This window comes from Rhyacophila brunnea, unplaced genomic scaffold (assembly GCF_057557595.1).
Source record: "Rhyacophila brunnea isolate RB1 unplaced genomic scaffold, BYU_Rbru_1.0 scaffold_10, whole genome shotgun sequence".
NCBI lineage: Eukaryota > Metazoa > Arthropoda > Insecta > Trichoptera > Rhyacophilidae > Rhyacophila > Rhyacophila brunnea.
The window spans coordinates 19,405,670-19,423,140 of record NW_028232752.1 but is presented as its reverse complement, the minus strand read 5'-3'; the positions used below and the strand labels follow the sequence as shown (position 1 = coordinate 19,423,140).

Genomic DNA, 17,471 nt, shown 5'->3' with positions numbered 1-17,471 from the left:
TTGAAAAACAATATGTGAATTTTCCAGACCCAGGATTTGAACTCGAGACCCAGAACATAACCCGACACGGAAACACACCAAAACATTCCATCGAGATGGAGTCTAAATGTATGAAATTGAAGCAAAAAAGGACTTCCGCTCTATTGACTGAGTTAACTACACGTGACCAATTTGCGGAGTCGCCTTCAGGAATAAAAATGCCTCGTAGAGAGATCCTCATCAATTTTATGTAGGCAGCGGAAAACAACACAATTATGTATTATTTATCACCATTATTTTTAAGATTAATAATGCATACATAGATTTTGTAAACAAAGTAACAGACTCCAAACCAGAACGCGAGCTGCTATTTTGTTTTCGGGGCTGCCAACAGAAGAAGAAAATAATGAACTTGTTACCAACACAACCTCTTTCAATATTCTTAATACTGAATGCATATAAGGCTTTTTCTATCCAAATACATTGATACACATACAATGCCAGTACGTCGATCGCCGTCAAGCAGTTGTTTGAGAACCTACTTGTAGTTAACTATCGCGAGTAACGGAGTATGACATGGAATCACTCTAGCTGGATGAAGTTTCTTTTTCCATCTTTCCTTCTTAGTCTCCTAATAGGGGTTGATCAAAATGGAGAACAGTGAACCATGAGCGCATTTAATGGATGAGAAATACTGACTTGGCATGTGGTGGAGGGCTGGGCGTACGGGAGAGTGGAAAACTGGCGACCTCCCTCGGTCCAGATAGCGACCGGATGGATCCGAACGTCTGTGATGGACTCAATGTTGATCCAGGAGCTGCAAGAGCGCTGAAAAAATAAAAACAACAAATTCAATGATGGTAATTGTCAATATATTCTTAAAAATCACGAACCAATTACAAACTTGCTACCGGCGGCCATCGAGGGTAGTTTATCATATTTATGTATTGAAGTATTATAATTGTTACAATAAGTTAGCCGTCTAAACTGTCTATCTCGCTCTAAAAGTTAGCATAGCTAAGAGAGGTGCTGTTTAAACATTGCACTTTGTGACAGATCAGACTGTTAACATATTGTAACAATTAACTGCCTCAATACATAAATATGATAAACTACCCTCGATACCCACCGATAGCAGCCTTGTGTATAGAATATATGCAGTGACGTCCCGTGGGGGTAGGCAGATTGAGCGTCGCTTGGGGGCGGCAGTTACTCGAAGGGCGGCAAATCGTGGAAAATCATCTGGAATATATATAAATAGCTATCTACCTAAACTTAGTAATAACGAAAATATCTTTCCATTAAAAAAATCAGCTCACCGCGATATCTAGTTTACTTCCGTTGCCCTTCAACTTCTTTGGTGAACAGAAACGACACGTGCAGATTTGTGAATAACTAGTCTGATATTATGTTAGTAATGTATCCATACAACACATTTCTTAGACATTGGACTCATGAAGGATGATAAAAATAATGCATAAAAAAATGAGGTGGCATTTTGGCGCTGCCTAGGGGCGGCATTTTATCTAGGGACGTCACTGAATATATGCCCTGGTATCTATATTAATAAAAGAATGTATGTATATTTATTTGTGCACAATACTAAAACATCATCATCAACTTTTGTTACTTTTATGTTTGCCAAATTTATGAGTAAGCTCTAAAGATGTATTAACATAAAACATGTGTCTTTTAAAATATATTTGAAGTGTAGGTAGCCAATAATCGGTTACAAAAGTCATCAAATGATCTTTCGATTAATAGAGATTAGTCAATAGTTAGTTATTACTATATTACAAATTTAAAGATTTAAAAATATATATCTACCATAGACACCAATGAATGCATTTTGTATTAAAAAAATACATTCAATGATCTTTTACATTACTTGAGGTATACTCGAATAGGAAAAAAGGGAAAGGAAAAGGTCATTCGAGATCAATTCATGACTTATCGTGTTTTTTGTTGTAATAGATTACGTAGGTGCATTAATGTATAGTGATATAGCAGTGCCAGGGAAAGTTTACTGCCATCCGCTACAAAAATGGTTAAACATAAATCGTCCGTATTCCATTTAGTCGTATCACAGTTCACCCTGATCTGTTGTACCGGAAAGAGATCAAGATAATATGACGCTTTGTTCATGAAGCATTGCAATTTAATTAGATTCAATATTATCATTAATTTGATAATGATTGGTATCAAATATTTAATAATAACGAGCACCTACTGGCTAACCTACTTTTCAACCATTCAAAATTTTAATTTTACTTATCTACTAATTTTCTTCTGTCTACTATCCCTTCCCTCCATTTTCGAAAGTGAATAGCAAGCTGTCACTTTTATTTTTAGTATGGTTTTTCGTCTGGATTTTAGGACTTGAAGGTGGACAATTAACACACCGGAATTATGATGGAAACGACGAGTTTATTTGATATTAATATATACTAGATTACTACATGTTATATAATTTATGTTATACGTAGCGCGAACGAACAGTGTTTTCTGTCTGGTAGCCGGCCACGTTCTGCCGCGCCAAAACAAAACAAAAACCGCCGCTTGCGAACCAACACAATGCGGAGTTCCCCAATATGAAATTTCGCCGGCAACCATGTACAACGTTGCTGGTTTATTAATATTTATTTTCGTAATCAACCCACTATTTGTTGGTTTGATATCGATTTGGGACTCTCCAGATTCACAGAGACATCCCCAAATGGGGGACCATTTGGGAATGTAACACTACCTTGTATCCCGGTGGGTTTTATTACCTACATATGCTTTGTTCTATTTAGACATGAATTTGATCTCAATACTCTACGGCCATCTATTACCGATAAAATCGATCACGGTGTACTGCTATACGGCCAATTAAACTGACACGAACTAAACTGCAATGAACAAGACTAGTTGCAATGATTATGTTGTTCGTTTTTTCACCTATTAGTCTATTTCAGTACTATTACTAATATGTGTAAACATTTCGAGTGTGTGTTATGTTTAAGGCTGCACCTCAGTTGAGGCACGGTCTAAAAAGATCGTGACTAGGCGATGCGCGGATCGCGGGTCGCGGGTGCAAATGACGCATGCCAAACGAAATATAATTTGTCATATAAATCCAACATGCGTCCATTTAATGTTCTGTTTATTGTTCTATTAGTAACAATAATAATATATTCATTGACATGTTTTCTTTTTAAAGTAAATGGGTAACATTTTTAGTCATCTTTACACGATTTAAGAATTAATACGCCCGTCGCCATCACGAAACAACGTGACGTGTTTCCAGCTCGACGTTCTCTCTCAGAATGCGAGCGAGTCCAAAATTTCATCGCGCCTATAGTTGAAAATTATTTGCCGTTTCACTGATGTATCACCCTCTCTAAAGAGTGAACTTGAAAGTAAAGACGCCGTCTGCATATTATTATGTAGCGAAAAGCAACAGCGTAAAAAGGTGCCTTTGCTCGAGTATACGTATTAAGGCCTGTTTACACGGGGTTACTGCGAATCCTTAGTAATCTAAACTGGCCGAATTAGCAATAGGCATCAGTAGTCGGCCTGTTACCACGTACGAGTAGTGAATAATAATAATTAGTACTAACCCGGTGTAAACAAGCTCTTACGTAAGCCGACTGGGATTGTAGCACTGAATCACGCGATCATTCCACGGATAAATTCACCTATACCCTCCCCGACCTACTTGACATGCGTTTGGCGGCTTGCTGCGCATGTCACATCACTATTACTAGAGGAGGTTCGAGCTATAATGTTTAGAAATTTTTAAACGGTTTACAGAAAAATAGTTTTGCTGTAATACATAAAACCTCCATCTGATACATACATTTTTCTTTAATATCTATCTTTCACCCGGCTGAACTTTGAAAACAGTTTTTGTTTATGGTCCCTCGGCTGTTGCAGGGTTGTCAACGTTACGTCAACAGTGTCCATTAAAAAAATAATGACATTTTTCACTGCAAGCGTTCTATACCAATAAATAATTAAATAGAAAATGCTGTTTCATATAATTTCTATTTTCTTATACAACACACAAAACCCGCATCATAAAAAACATTAATTATTTACCACTTGTGACAAAGAAAAACCGATTAAAATTAAACAATGTCAAAACAAAAAGCAGTGTTTATATTTTGGTATCCAATATTTCCTATTTTTGGTTTTACCGCAATTAACAACACTTATTATTGCCCCACCCTCTGACAAACAATTTATAAATGGAAATAGGCACAATTATAAAGATATTATGGATAAAAATCATTTCGTCTTTATAGAAATTATGATGGGTAAAACAATATGTCACAGAATGTTTTATTGTAATATAATATACATATATACACGAGAAAATTGTACCATATAATATACAACGACGATTGTCTTTGACGCAGACGACGCAATCGATCCAAAACAGTTCAAATCAGTCAAAAGTGCCGATATTATTGTGTGTTATCCACTGTCATCTTCAATGATCATAATTATTATTTTTAGTTAAATTACCTATGTGTTTAAATTCAAACAAATAATTCATAAATTTCCAATTGATTTTAATTGATTTTAATCTCTTTCAGATTATTTCTCGAGAAATCTCGTTAAAAACCTCCACGCACATCGATGTTGAATATGGATGTCTCAGTGGCGAAGAATAGAGGTAGGCTGTTAAGATCGGACATAAATAGTGCACACTAAACTTTGGCAGTCATACGTATTCGTTTTCATTGAACTAAGACTACAATAATTTATAGATGATGTTAGTTTTTAAAATTCAATTAAACCCTGCGAAAACCAAGCCATAATAGATGATAGCCAAAAACCCCTTAAATCATACATAATTTAGGATATATTATAGGTGGAATAATATTTTTTATCTATTATGATTTGGTTAAAGCAGGGTTTAATTGCTTTTTAAAAACTAACCAACACCATCTTGTAAATAGTAGCTTAGTTCAATAAAAACAAATACGTATGACTGCTAAAGTTTGGCGTGCACAAATTATGTCGGATATTAACAGCCTACCTCCACCCTTCGCCACTAGGATTTCTCATTCTTTATGTAATCTACATTAATATTGAAGTTTTATTTGCAAAATGGGTTAGACAGTATGACGGTTAACTTAACCATTACCTAATCCAGAATCATAATATAATTATTACCAATGACTACATAACTAAACACATAGATTCTTTCTAATTCTATCAATAAATTATTTCCAAGTATACAAAAAAAACAATAAGTAAGTACTATATCGTTGAGCATATACATTTTCATATGTGCAATATAAATTTAATTTAATTATAATGTATATATATATATATATTATATATACATGCCTACATCTGAAATTAATTACTACATGTTGGTATTTCTAGCGGATTTTCAAGGCTGGGTTATACGGCTTCCGGTGGAAGTGAGCTTTACCTTAAATAACAAACTACACACTGTTTCGGATGCAACCGTATATATATTTCAATATATTATCCTAGCCAGACGTAGCAGGGGTTGCCCTTATTTGTTCACTGTCGTTTGGAGGAGTAGATCGACCCCAGCTGATGATGATGATACATACTTATACGTGGTGTAAATGAGAACTCTGCCATTCTTGGTAGTATTGACTTGTGTGTCCCTGATAACTATATTAGAAATCGTGAGCATCAGTTGTTTGTTCTCCCGAGGAGCAGAACTAACCTACCATTGGGAGGGCAATAACTCGCTTCAACCAAATCGCTTCGGATATTGATATATTCCACCTACGTGAGGATGAGTATAGGTGGACGTTGTTTTATAAATTCTTAAAATAGGGTCCACTTAGCTCATTCGGTGTGCTTCCATGCTTTATAATTTGTCTACCTACCTTTTACTTTACTTTTCATACTGTTTTTGTGATAAGTACTGCATATTTATTTCTTCTTTACACTGTTTCTTTGTTTTTAAATGTCATGTTGTGAACGTCTAATTTTGACTTATAATTTGTAATGTTCACGGTATGTAAAAATAAATAAATTTAAATTTGAATTTGTATATATTATTATTTTAAAACCGAAACAGCCCATGATGCCCGATGACAGTAGTGCAGTGCTAGAAGTGAAACGATCACGTAAATAAATATCCAAACTTTGAGAAAACCACATAAATATATTGTGACCTCACCAGGGAATCGAGCCCGGAGTCCTCGGGTTAAAGCCCTGTGCCTTGCACATTTTATTTACGTATTAATTATTTTTATCAAACGACGGAAATTCTTTCACTTGAATCTGCTCCATCGTACAGTACAATAAACAGTATTGCCGAATTAAATTATTCTATTTTTATATTTTAATAAATGGTCCATATATCAAACCTTTTTAATGGTATTTCAAATAATTTGCAGATATTTTAAATGGGTAGATTAATATCTGACAGTGGCGAAGGGTGGAGGTAGACTGTTAGAATACGACATAAACGTATTTTGTTTTCATTGAATTATGACTACAACGTGTAGATAGTGTTTGTTCGTTTTTCAAATTTAATTAAATTCTACATAATCCATGCCATAGTATAGTAAATAATTATCAAAAATTATTCGTGTACCTATAAAATATCTAAAATTATGAGTAGTATAAAAGTATGACTGAAAAGGTGTCCTCCATTTTTGTCGAATCGCTCATAGCATACCTAAACTATTATGGTTTGGTGAGCAGGGTTTAATTTAATTTTAAAAACTAACCAGCTGTATCTGCAAATTGTATAATTAGTACAATGAAAACAAATAGTTTAATGAACAAGTTAAGTGTGCACTATTTATCTCGAATCTTAACAGCCTACCTCCACCCCTTGTCACTGATATCCGGTGAGTTTTTATCCAGGGGGTTATTGTCATGTCACTCGTAAACCTTATAATATGGCTGATATTATATTATGCGCATGGTAAAAAAAGGTGGGTGTAGGTACATAATGTACGAGCGTTAGAAGTTATACTTCTTTGGCGTAACAAAACTTGTGATAAACTAAATTCTTTGACTAGCTCTTAATTATCTTGTTCAAATTACACACTCAAGAAAAAGGACCGCTTATTGGAACGCCGTTGGTTTATTTCTATACACTCTAACTTATATTACTAAATTATATAATGGTTTCTCGTTTGTTTTATTTTTAAAGTACCAACTGTCACTGGCGATTAATCGTTTGTTCACGTAAGGAATTGCAAATGGCCGACAATAATAAATTCGCTGCCTAGGCAACGGAACAATTCTGAACTATAATATTGTACTGTATAATCAGATTGCAGTATCATACTGTGGCATAAAGGTAGTGCGTTCGGCTGATAACCGAACAATCGGTGGTTCGAATCCAATCGAGTGCGTTTTTTTTTCGTGTGAAAAAATAAATTATGTGTTACATGTCACATGCCAAAAATACACTCTGATCTGATTTCCCAAACGTGCCAAAAGAAGTATAACTTCAAAAATATTTAAAGTACACATACAATATATTTTATAGTGCGCCTGTACCTAGTCAGTTTTCCGTTTTGTTGTTGGGAGTATAAAATAAGAACCAATGAATTCCATCAGCCAACCACGTTAGCAATTTTGCAACAAAGCATTATTAGCACATGAAATTTCTTCGATAATTTCCACGCGATACAAAACATGGCGCCTATAAATGGACGTAGTTTCCCATTATTTAGATTATACAATATTACGTAAAGCTTGCAAGTATAAATTACTCAATATTCATTATTTGTATTAGACTTATTCAATTATATTATATTATAACAATATTCATTTTTTACTGGCCACTGTAGATTCGCTGCCAAACTTTTTAAGCTTAGACCGACCAACATATCCATCATTGGCGAAGGGTGACTTTTGGAAAGAGGTAGGCTGTGGAGATCTGATAAAAAGAACACATTTGTCAGGTATACTTACGAGAAATAAGAAGCTACTACGATATTACTACTAATGAATAGGTACACACTAATGACAACGATACAATAATTTAATGAAACTTCAAAAACTCACTGACGACATAAAATTAAGCGATCAGTTTAAATTAAGTACGTATTTTTTCAAAACATTTATACACAACAAAAATCATTAGACATTTACAGTCTATATTTATTAATAAACACCATAGAAATAATTTTTTTTAAATTATCTAATTATTAATTATTTAGTTTTGGGCTCTGCGATCGGAGCTTACCTTAGTTCATACAATTCGATAGACTAGGCGGGGCTACGTGACGTAAAGTCCATTTATGGAAAAAAAAAATGAGAATTATTTGAAACATAATCCGACCTTTATTTACGTCAAGACAGGTGGCGCGCTATGGTATATTTTTTAAAACGTTTGCAGATTGTTCCGTGTTATACATTCCTACACATACGGCATCTCTTGTTGGCAAAATAAATTATTTTATAGAATATATAATCAAGTAATTATACAAATAAGTTATTATGCAATTAAAAAATATTTTTTTTAAGAAGGTAGGCTTCAAATAATCGCCTAGTATGGAGTCTTCGCCAATGATGTCCATGTGGTGGAGTACTACAGGATCAGGATGCAAACCATATCCTCTGGAAATGTCCGAGAATGTGCTACGAAAAGGAGGAGATTCTCAAGTCGGTCCAATCAGCTGTTGGGCCAACGACCAGGTCGCCACAAAGGTAAATTTTATTGCGTTTAAATGTTTCAAAGTTGCGGACGTGAAAATCTATGTCCGTATTGTTTTTGCTATGTTCTTGTATTACATATTTATTAATTAGAATCATTTGTTTTTGTTAGTTCACTATTTGCCTTGCTAAGTAAAAAAACAGTGTTTCGTTTTGGTGAAATGAGAACCCAAGTTTTAAGCTACCCTTTCTACGATTGATTTGAGATATTCTCTTAAGATAGGATAATATCATGTCAACTTTATTTTACTAGAAAGTGTCTGTAAGTTGATCGCCAACCTTCATGAAGATAGCATCAAAAGAAATGATACAAAGTTATAAGAACTTATAAGACAACGTCTATCTAAACTCATTTCACACAAGTGGAAGTTGGTAGGTATATATCGATATTAGAAGCAATTTATTTTAACACAATTATTGCCCTCCTAAATGACACCGACTGGTTAGTAACTACACCTTGAGAGAATGAAAAATGTGTTGCTAACAAACCCAATTTCATAAATATCTAACTGCTAACGAATAAACGATAGTAATAATGGCACCGTTCTCATATACCCACAAATTCAACGAAATTAACTTTGAAAACTTTGTTATCGGTAAATTCTTTTTACGAGTTTTCCAAAAATAGATAGCTTCAAAACTATTACTTCAGAAAATAACTGATTATTTATTTTTATTATGAAAAAGCTTATTAAGAGCTTTTGTATTTAATTTTGGGTAAACATAAAGTTTACAGGTCTTGATAAAGAATAAATAAACATTAAAGCTTTCAAAAATAATATTCGAGTATTAGTTACAAAATAACTTCGTCAAAAAAATTAAACCTTAATAGGAAAATTCTTCCATATTTAAGTCACTTTGGAAAAAGCTAACATTTAATATCATAAGTTTCATAGTATAATACAAGTAATATAAAATATATTTATCTTACAATATGTAAATACCTTATAAACGGTGACAAAATCCCTGTGAACTTTTTTTTAAATGCCTCTATTTTTGTTACCGAGCTATTTATAATATTTATACTTACGCAGTTTTTTTAGAGGCCACACTCTTATCTGGCATAATCCCGTTTTATAGTTTTTTTAAACGTTATACAACATGAAGATTTTTTCTCGAGTTCGTGACTTTAAAAAAAAACTTATCTATAGAAACATAAATATGCATACATTTAAGAAACAAATTTGTTTTTAAATACTCGTTAATAAGTAATAGATTATTACGTCATATAGCGTGGAATTAATATTATAATATATAAATTTGTACAAATTTAATGACGTATCTTTAATGTAAGACTTTAATGCGTTTCAATACATTACGTGGATACGTCTTTGTGGTATTGAAAATTAATAAAGTATTAATACTATGTTCCAATTCGATGATTGACATAATTGTGTCGCTAGATTTAAAAATCAGCCAAGTCCACATTTAGGTATTTTTTACTTTTTTTATGAATTCCTGAAGAACTAATACTTTCTAACATTTCTGCATTATAGATATGTGGAACTTATTAATTTTAAATATTCTATACTCGAAATAATATAAACTTTCACCCTTGTGACTGTGTACTTGAGAAAACAAAAAGCTGTTGTTCTCCTATTCATCTATTATGGACTTGGCTGATTTTGAAATCTGGCGACACAATTATGCTCAGTTTTAAAAAACGATAAACCGACATCATTTGAGACTCTTATTAATATTCGAAGCGATATCATTAAACCCAGTCGTTGATCCTACTCTTAGCAACTAAGTTCTACAAGTTGAAATAAGAAAATAAAAAATAATCTATCTTCCAAAGGTTTTTTTGCACTTTTAACTACACTGATTTGCCTGATTACCTTTCATAAAATTAGATCAATTAATGATATGTATTTGTGTTAATATATGTAAAAAATATATTTTTAGAATATATTACATCATTTAAATCCTAGAGCCGGAGTGCAAAATTATGAAGTGGCAACTCTAGTAACGATCAACATGCAGATCGGTCATAATTAGAATGGCAGAATTCTCGAAAACACCGTGCATATAAATTATGTTCACGTTCATTGATATAAATAAATTGATCTTATTCATTGATAAACTATTTTCCTTTCGATAATTCTCTTGAATCTCGTAAGTCACTTCTCCTATTAAACCATATTTGCCTGTTCTCACGAGGAATGGTTTCCAATGTCATGACTTCTTCTGGATCAAAACCGATTCCCTGTGTCAAGCTTATCAGGTACCGTTAGCGAGGGGTGCGAAACTAATCAATACAAAGACATAAGACACTTTCAGTGATGTACTGCGCATTTTGTTTTTGAAATTTTATTTTATTGTGTAATATTGTTTATTTTTTTTATTTTTTTCTTCTCTTTTGTGAGGGTAATATTAGCTATATATTAGATAAGTATGTATTTGTATTCAACTTATTTGAATACAACCAGTTTCTTTCAATTAAATCTCATGTTGGGAAAGTCCTGAATTCTGATTTTTTATGTCCACAATGTTTTTTTTAATAATTAATAAATAAAAGGAGCCATTAGTTTGTGTGTACTTCAAAGAAAAAACAAATAGTTTCGTACCGGAATATACAGAAGTCACTTTACAATCAAATCACCGGCATAACATAATTATCATAATTTGTCGTTCTACAAAGTCAGCAGTATCCATCAGTTTACTGTACGAGAATCCATTTTCTATTTGTTATTTTTTGTGAAAGTGAAAACTATATTAATAAAAAAACATGCGTAGGCTTTCCTCATTTAAAATGACCCACTTTACACGCCATATTTATTAAAAAAAAACGAAATTACAACATAATAATATTATATAAGACAGTAAGTACATATTAAAATGATGAGGAATAATTACAATGTTTTATTATAATTACTACTTTGAAAGCCAGCTATTTTACCAACACAGCAAAGACAATAAAATACCAATATGGCCGCCAAAATGTAAAATTGTCTATTCGCTTAAAGTATGTATACGTACTTACATAATGGTAGGTCATTGCCCACTGAAGAAGGAAGCCGATACATTACACGACTGGTCCTACTTTTCGCCCCTCCCGTTGTCTATGGATGACCTGTTGCCAATTGCCTGTCATTGTCTATATAGTGCTCATACTGACGCGTCTGTCGTATTCACTTGTCGGAGTATTCTTAGTTTCAGATTATTTTAACGAATCTTGGAGACCTTGGAGTTCATCTGATTTAGTGGTTATGTGTTATTAATAATCGGAAGTGACGATCAAAGTTAGTAAACTTCTTCTGTGTATAATAATATCATAATACACTAGGACGTTTGTCAATGTGACAGTCGATTCTAAACGACAATAACTAATAACTTATTTATACTCTTCAGTCATTATAGAGTATCAAAGTCTGCTTTCAAGTACGTTATCAATAAAAAGTATGGCAGTGGACCACTCGTTGCTTGTACAAAAAGTTATGTTCAGGCTTTATTAATCTAAAGATGGCGGTGGGTAGGTACACGTTGAAATTTGGAATTTCAATCTGTACCTATATTTAACATTGGATATTATATTATTATTTGAATTCAATCTTTCACTTGACTATCTCAAAAGATATAAAAACTAACTCTACAAAATTCACCGATTTTACTATATTGAGGACACTGCCGATTTTGTTTCCACGAGATTATTTTTTTGTTGAATCGGATCATTCAAAAGGTTTTCGCGTGTATGTTTACCCTTTTAGAGATTTTATCAGAAACATTTTCCAGCGCAAAACCCCCATAAGCCGTAAATAAGCACTTATTCTTTATGGGCTGAACGTTTTGATGAGCCCTGTAGTTATGTTTTTTTTGTTGTTACGGTTTGGAAAATGCCTAAGTGAGGCATAAAACGAGATTGTGTTTTTAAATAGTAAACGAAAACCATATGATTATGTATCCATGGATGTTTAAGTATAGTGCCTACTAGTATATTATATCGCCTTATTACGTAGCGTGTGGTTGTAAGAAGACACGATTCTCGAGTGTGGTTAAATATGGGATAAACTTGAGCATGTGTTAACGAATATAATATTTAGTTTTGTATTCATAATATGCATAAGTTTGTCACATAAACGCAACGCGCATTAAATATTAGTAATATTTGAGGACATTTGGGGACATTTGGGGGGACTTTGTATTATTTGCGTTTATTGGCTTACTTATTAAGTTATGAAGCAGAAATTCTGTCAAATACGAGGGCAATGGTGACTGGTGTTCGCATTATTCTTCATATAAATATGTTCTGTGGTCGAAACATGAAAATTTTCCCAATAAATCAATTACCTGTGTACCAAAATCTATAGTAAGAATACAATTGAAGTGCCCAACAGATATTTCGAAATATTTTCATTTTGACAATTTATAAGGTCAAAATATAGGTTTCTTTTTTAAATCTGTCAAACAAAATCCAAAAACTACTGGACGTGCATTGAGTATAAATAAATACATATTACATGCAAATAGATTAAGGAGAAGATATTGCAACCAGCAAAAGTTTCCATATATAAACTATAATATAGTAAAGCCGAACAAGTTATCAGTCGCGACGATAGTCGCGACGGGTGGGGGTAGGCTGTTAAGATTCGACATAAATAGTGTATACTAAACTTTGTCAGTCATACTTATTTATTTTTATTGACCTAATAATACAATTTTCAGGCGGTATTGGTTAGTAAAATTCAATTAAACCCTGCTTATCTACTAATCAGGCAAAGAGGCGTATCAGTGTAGTAAAAAGTGCAAAAAGTGAAAAGTTATAAATACTTCACTAATGTAATGAAAAATAAATCCCTACCATGGAAAATATTATTATGATTCATATAAATATACATAGTGCTTTCTCTTTTCACTATTCATTCTTGTAAACATGCGATTTTTGTCAACGATATAATATAATGTTGTAATAAACAATTAGACATTTAAAAATTCTTATTTACATTTAAAAGCTTGTCAGGATATAGATTTCTTTGATAGTAAAAAATAGTCATTCGAAATTTAAAATGTGTGACATTGCAATAATATGTTGTCACATACTCTTTCCGTAAATATTATTCCGTCTGTCATGTTCAACTTTTATAATGTTATGTAATATATATCATTCTAGCTAAGTATATCTGTCGTTGATTCTATTTACCCTGCAGAAATTGCCTCTATAAATAGTGCTCTATCATTTGGTTCATATCAGCAGACGTTTTCCGAGCATCGGAGAGCGGAATAAATACATGTAAGGCGTATCAAATGTCTTATATTCCCAAAAGAACACGAAACTAAACCCAAAGGCACGTTTATATTATGTATCTGTGTAGGAAATGAAAAGAGAGATAAGTTTAGAAACACTCCATTCAAGAAAGTCATTGAAAATGAAGTTTTAGACAATTTTGTAAGTTAGTTTGTTGGTAGGTATAATATGTGGAATTTACTATTTCAGCAGAATTGGCCAAATCACATTCACATTATAGGAACGATTGATTTTAAAATGTTATTGATTCTTTATGGTTGGGCCATTTATATTTGCATTAATCCTTACTTCCCACCTCCCTCAAATCCCAGTATTATTGTCACAAGACCAGATAATTAGCAATTACGGGTCATAATAGACCGTGACTGCGATGTACATGGAGTGACTTCAAGACAGCCGTTGCGCGTAGTCAGCTCAAGCCAAATAAAATGAGTGCGTGTTGTCTCATTACGTTATACAGACTGATTCAGAAGTTGTTCGTGGTTCACGGCCAGGTCAGCTTAATGTGACCGTCGTACAAGCGATACTTCTAAATACCTTCCAAGCCGTGATACCGGCTCTCATCATTCGGCTCATATCACCAATCATCATCATTCATCAACTTCACATATCATCCATAAACAGTGTACCATCAAGTGCCGCGCACCGGGTAATCCAAACGAACAATACCGCGGGAATGACAGTGCAACCAAACCACGGAGCAGTCATAAATCATCATTAAAGTCAATGTCTGGCATCCTGTTATCCTCACCTCTAGATCCGGAATCCACATCATCCTTAAAATTACAGTCCACTTACGAAAAGCGCCACCACTTTATCTTCATTTCTCCCCAATACTGATTTTTACAAATTATGCTCGTAAAAATCTGTTAGATATTTCCATGTTGCGAACTAGTCCAAGACGCATACAAGTAACAAAAATTTGTATAAAACCTCGCGCCGACATAACCACTAGACGTTGCGTTTTCGCTCTTCGATGCCGGTGCAAAAGTCCCGCGTTAGCTATCCAAGTAAGGCGTGGTCAAACACGACGCCCAGATGTTATAATGGGCGTATTAATAATTAACCAATGGAAGGTTAAGACAAAGATAATCCGAGAAATTTACATAATACAACGAAGTAGTATCTTTAATACAAAACCGTTTCTATGTAGGCCGATCCTAAATTTTGATAAAAGAAACTGAAAAGGGGTTACGGGAGAGGGATACATCCCAGCGAGGGATTAAATCAGCGTCAATCGATTTCACATTGCAGATTCATTTTCAGCGAATTTCACACTCGCAAACATTTTAATGCAGTGATAATTTTAGATTCAATCAATCAGTAGATTCCATAAATAATTAAATGAACCCATTACAAAGCATGGTAAAGCATCATTAGTTAGATTGAGAAAAAACAGGAATTGATGCCGGATATTTTCCAACATAACGTACAGAATGTTAATAAATTATCTATGGTCACTAATTCAAGCACATTATTTAATTGTAATTTAAAAAAAAAACATATTACTTCCACTAGTTATGGTACAAACTCATTGATATTATACAAAAAAACTAAATTATTTAAACGCTGTAAATTCCAACCGTCGTAAAGAAAGAATGTTTTCCCCCACTAACATTGCCACAATAATTTCATTAAAACAATAATTAATCCTAAAACTTTTAAAAAAAGGCTTAGTTTCCATTGGTTCCGTTAGAGATATTAGCCACCGCCTCTCTGTAATTAACAGATTATTATTACATAAACAGATTATTTAAAGTTAAAAACATTAATTAGTGGTGAATTTAAAACATGGGTTTTTTTACTTGTTAGGGTTGCTTGAAATGACTAAAGTTCTTTATATAATCCTCACCAAATCGATGAAAATTAAAGAGATAATGAGAATTAATGAGAATTCTTTGTATTTTTGGAAGGACACGCAAAATAATTAATTCAATTTCAATTCGATATGCTGATAGTAACAAATTAGTTCGAGCTCGTGGTTATATTGTCTAATTAAACCACTTGTTTATTCACAAACTACCTATTATATATTTTTTTCAAAAACTGAATAAAAGCATACTTTAGCGTAGGCGACGGAAAATTTACAACTGCTCACAATTGAATAAAGACGAAAAGCCTAATAATATTTTCACTCCAGACTTTTTTATACCATTTTTTGCTTACTTTACGATTGCTGCATTATTAAGAAATGAATATAAAAAATCCACTACCATATAATTCATTCACTTGCCGTTAACTCGAATTAATCAACATTCTAAAGCAGAAACTTCAAAAAACAAAAACAAAACTACAAAATACAAATTTATCGTTTTGTAATATCATAGTCGTTTTTAATGTAGCGATGAATAGGTAGGTACTGTTACAGTCCCATTTATCGCAAAGACTGTGGACAAAGTCCAGGTATCCCAAGTTCGAAAACCTCTACTTTTTTCAATTTTCAAACGCTCTAAGCACATTCGCCATCTACTGGATAAACCTTGATTATTATTAACCTTTTTAACACGCGTTTGAACTGTCGATAATTGCAACAGCTATTGTCATTACATGTCTCTTGATGTATCTGTCTCTCTGTAACGCACGAGCTGTATCTCTTTTGACGCATGTAAATTTGTATGCAAAAGAGTTTGCGTCTTTGTTGCGCAATCGTATAAATAGAACACCCACGCAGCAGCCCGTATTGTGTTTCGCTTAATCACGTAAAATACATCGGCTTTATCGAAATCCATACCTACCAATCTATATTGGTATTCAAATCAACGAATATTGTAATTTTATATTTATGAACGTATCTAAATCTAAAATCCGATATTATTGAACGCATCCAAAAGAATGGTGACAGGTATTTTTTCTAGTTAGTAAAGAATAACCTTGTGATACTATATATAATAGCCATATTATGTAATTATTTTTTTATGATTTTATTTAAAAAAAAAAAACCATAAATGTGTCGTAGATGAACCTTTATGTAACTCTGAAAAGACAAATCGGTATTATATTTTATATTACGAAATGCCTTATTCTATAAAGGCCCACTAGTGATGTGTTTTCTTTTATTTCATTCATATTGAATGAACATTTTCTTTGAATTCCGTATTGAGAAAATTCTTTACTTAAATGAGATTGGTAGACATTTTTCGGATATATCTGAAAAATATATCAAAATATTGGGAATTATCAAGGACGTAGCAAGGTATTTTTGCGCCCGTGGCAGTAGCGAAAAATGCTCCCCTTACATGATACAATACTACCCCTATATATACTTTTACTTATACACTATGTACTACCCACACATATTAAGTTCACCTACGTTCGATTACCATTCAATTAACATATTTAAATAATACGACTTAAATATCTCATAATATAAGTTTTTAATAAATACACAGCCTCTAAAACTGTAAACAAAATTTAAATATCCCAGATTTTTTGTTAGTATAAAAGCATATCACTTTTTATATACTTTATTATAATCACAAGAAGAATTAATCTCTCCATAATTTGGACATTTCAGGATAAAATTGTCCTCTCACTATTTCCGCTTTAATACTGAAATTTTCCGCGATCTGGAAACACTGCGCTGATGTTT

At 32.9% G+C, this 17,471-nt stretch overlaps 2 protein-coding genes across 8 annotated transcripts in view; both read right to left on the bottom strand.

Annotated features, from left to right (window-relative positions):
• Positions 1 to 17,471, bottom strand: part of LOC147078961 (uncharacterized) — a 799,973-nt gene that overhangs the window by 81,598 nt on the left and 700,904 nt on the right. The gene's annotated exons all lie outside the window — the stretch shown is intronic.
• Positions 1 to 17,471, bottom strand: part of LOC147078981 (uncharacterized) — a 228,723-nt gene that overhangs the window by 2,454 nt on the left and 208,798 nt on the right. For all 7 annotated transcript variants that reach the window (XM_085952109.1, XM_085952101.1, XM_085952095.1 and 4 more), the window contains one exon: positions 679 to 807. In XM_085952109.1, coding sequence (XP_085808235.1) covers positions 679 to 807 — 129 coding nt within the window. The remainder of the gene's footprint in view (positions 1 to 678; positions 808 to 17,471) is intronic.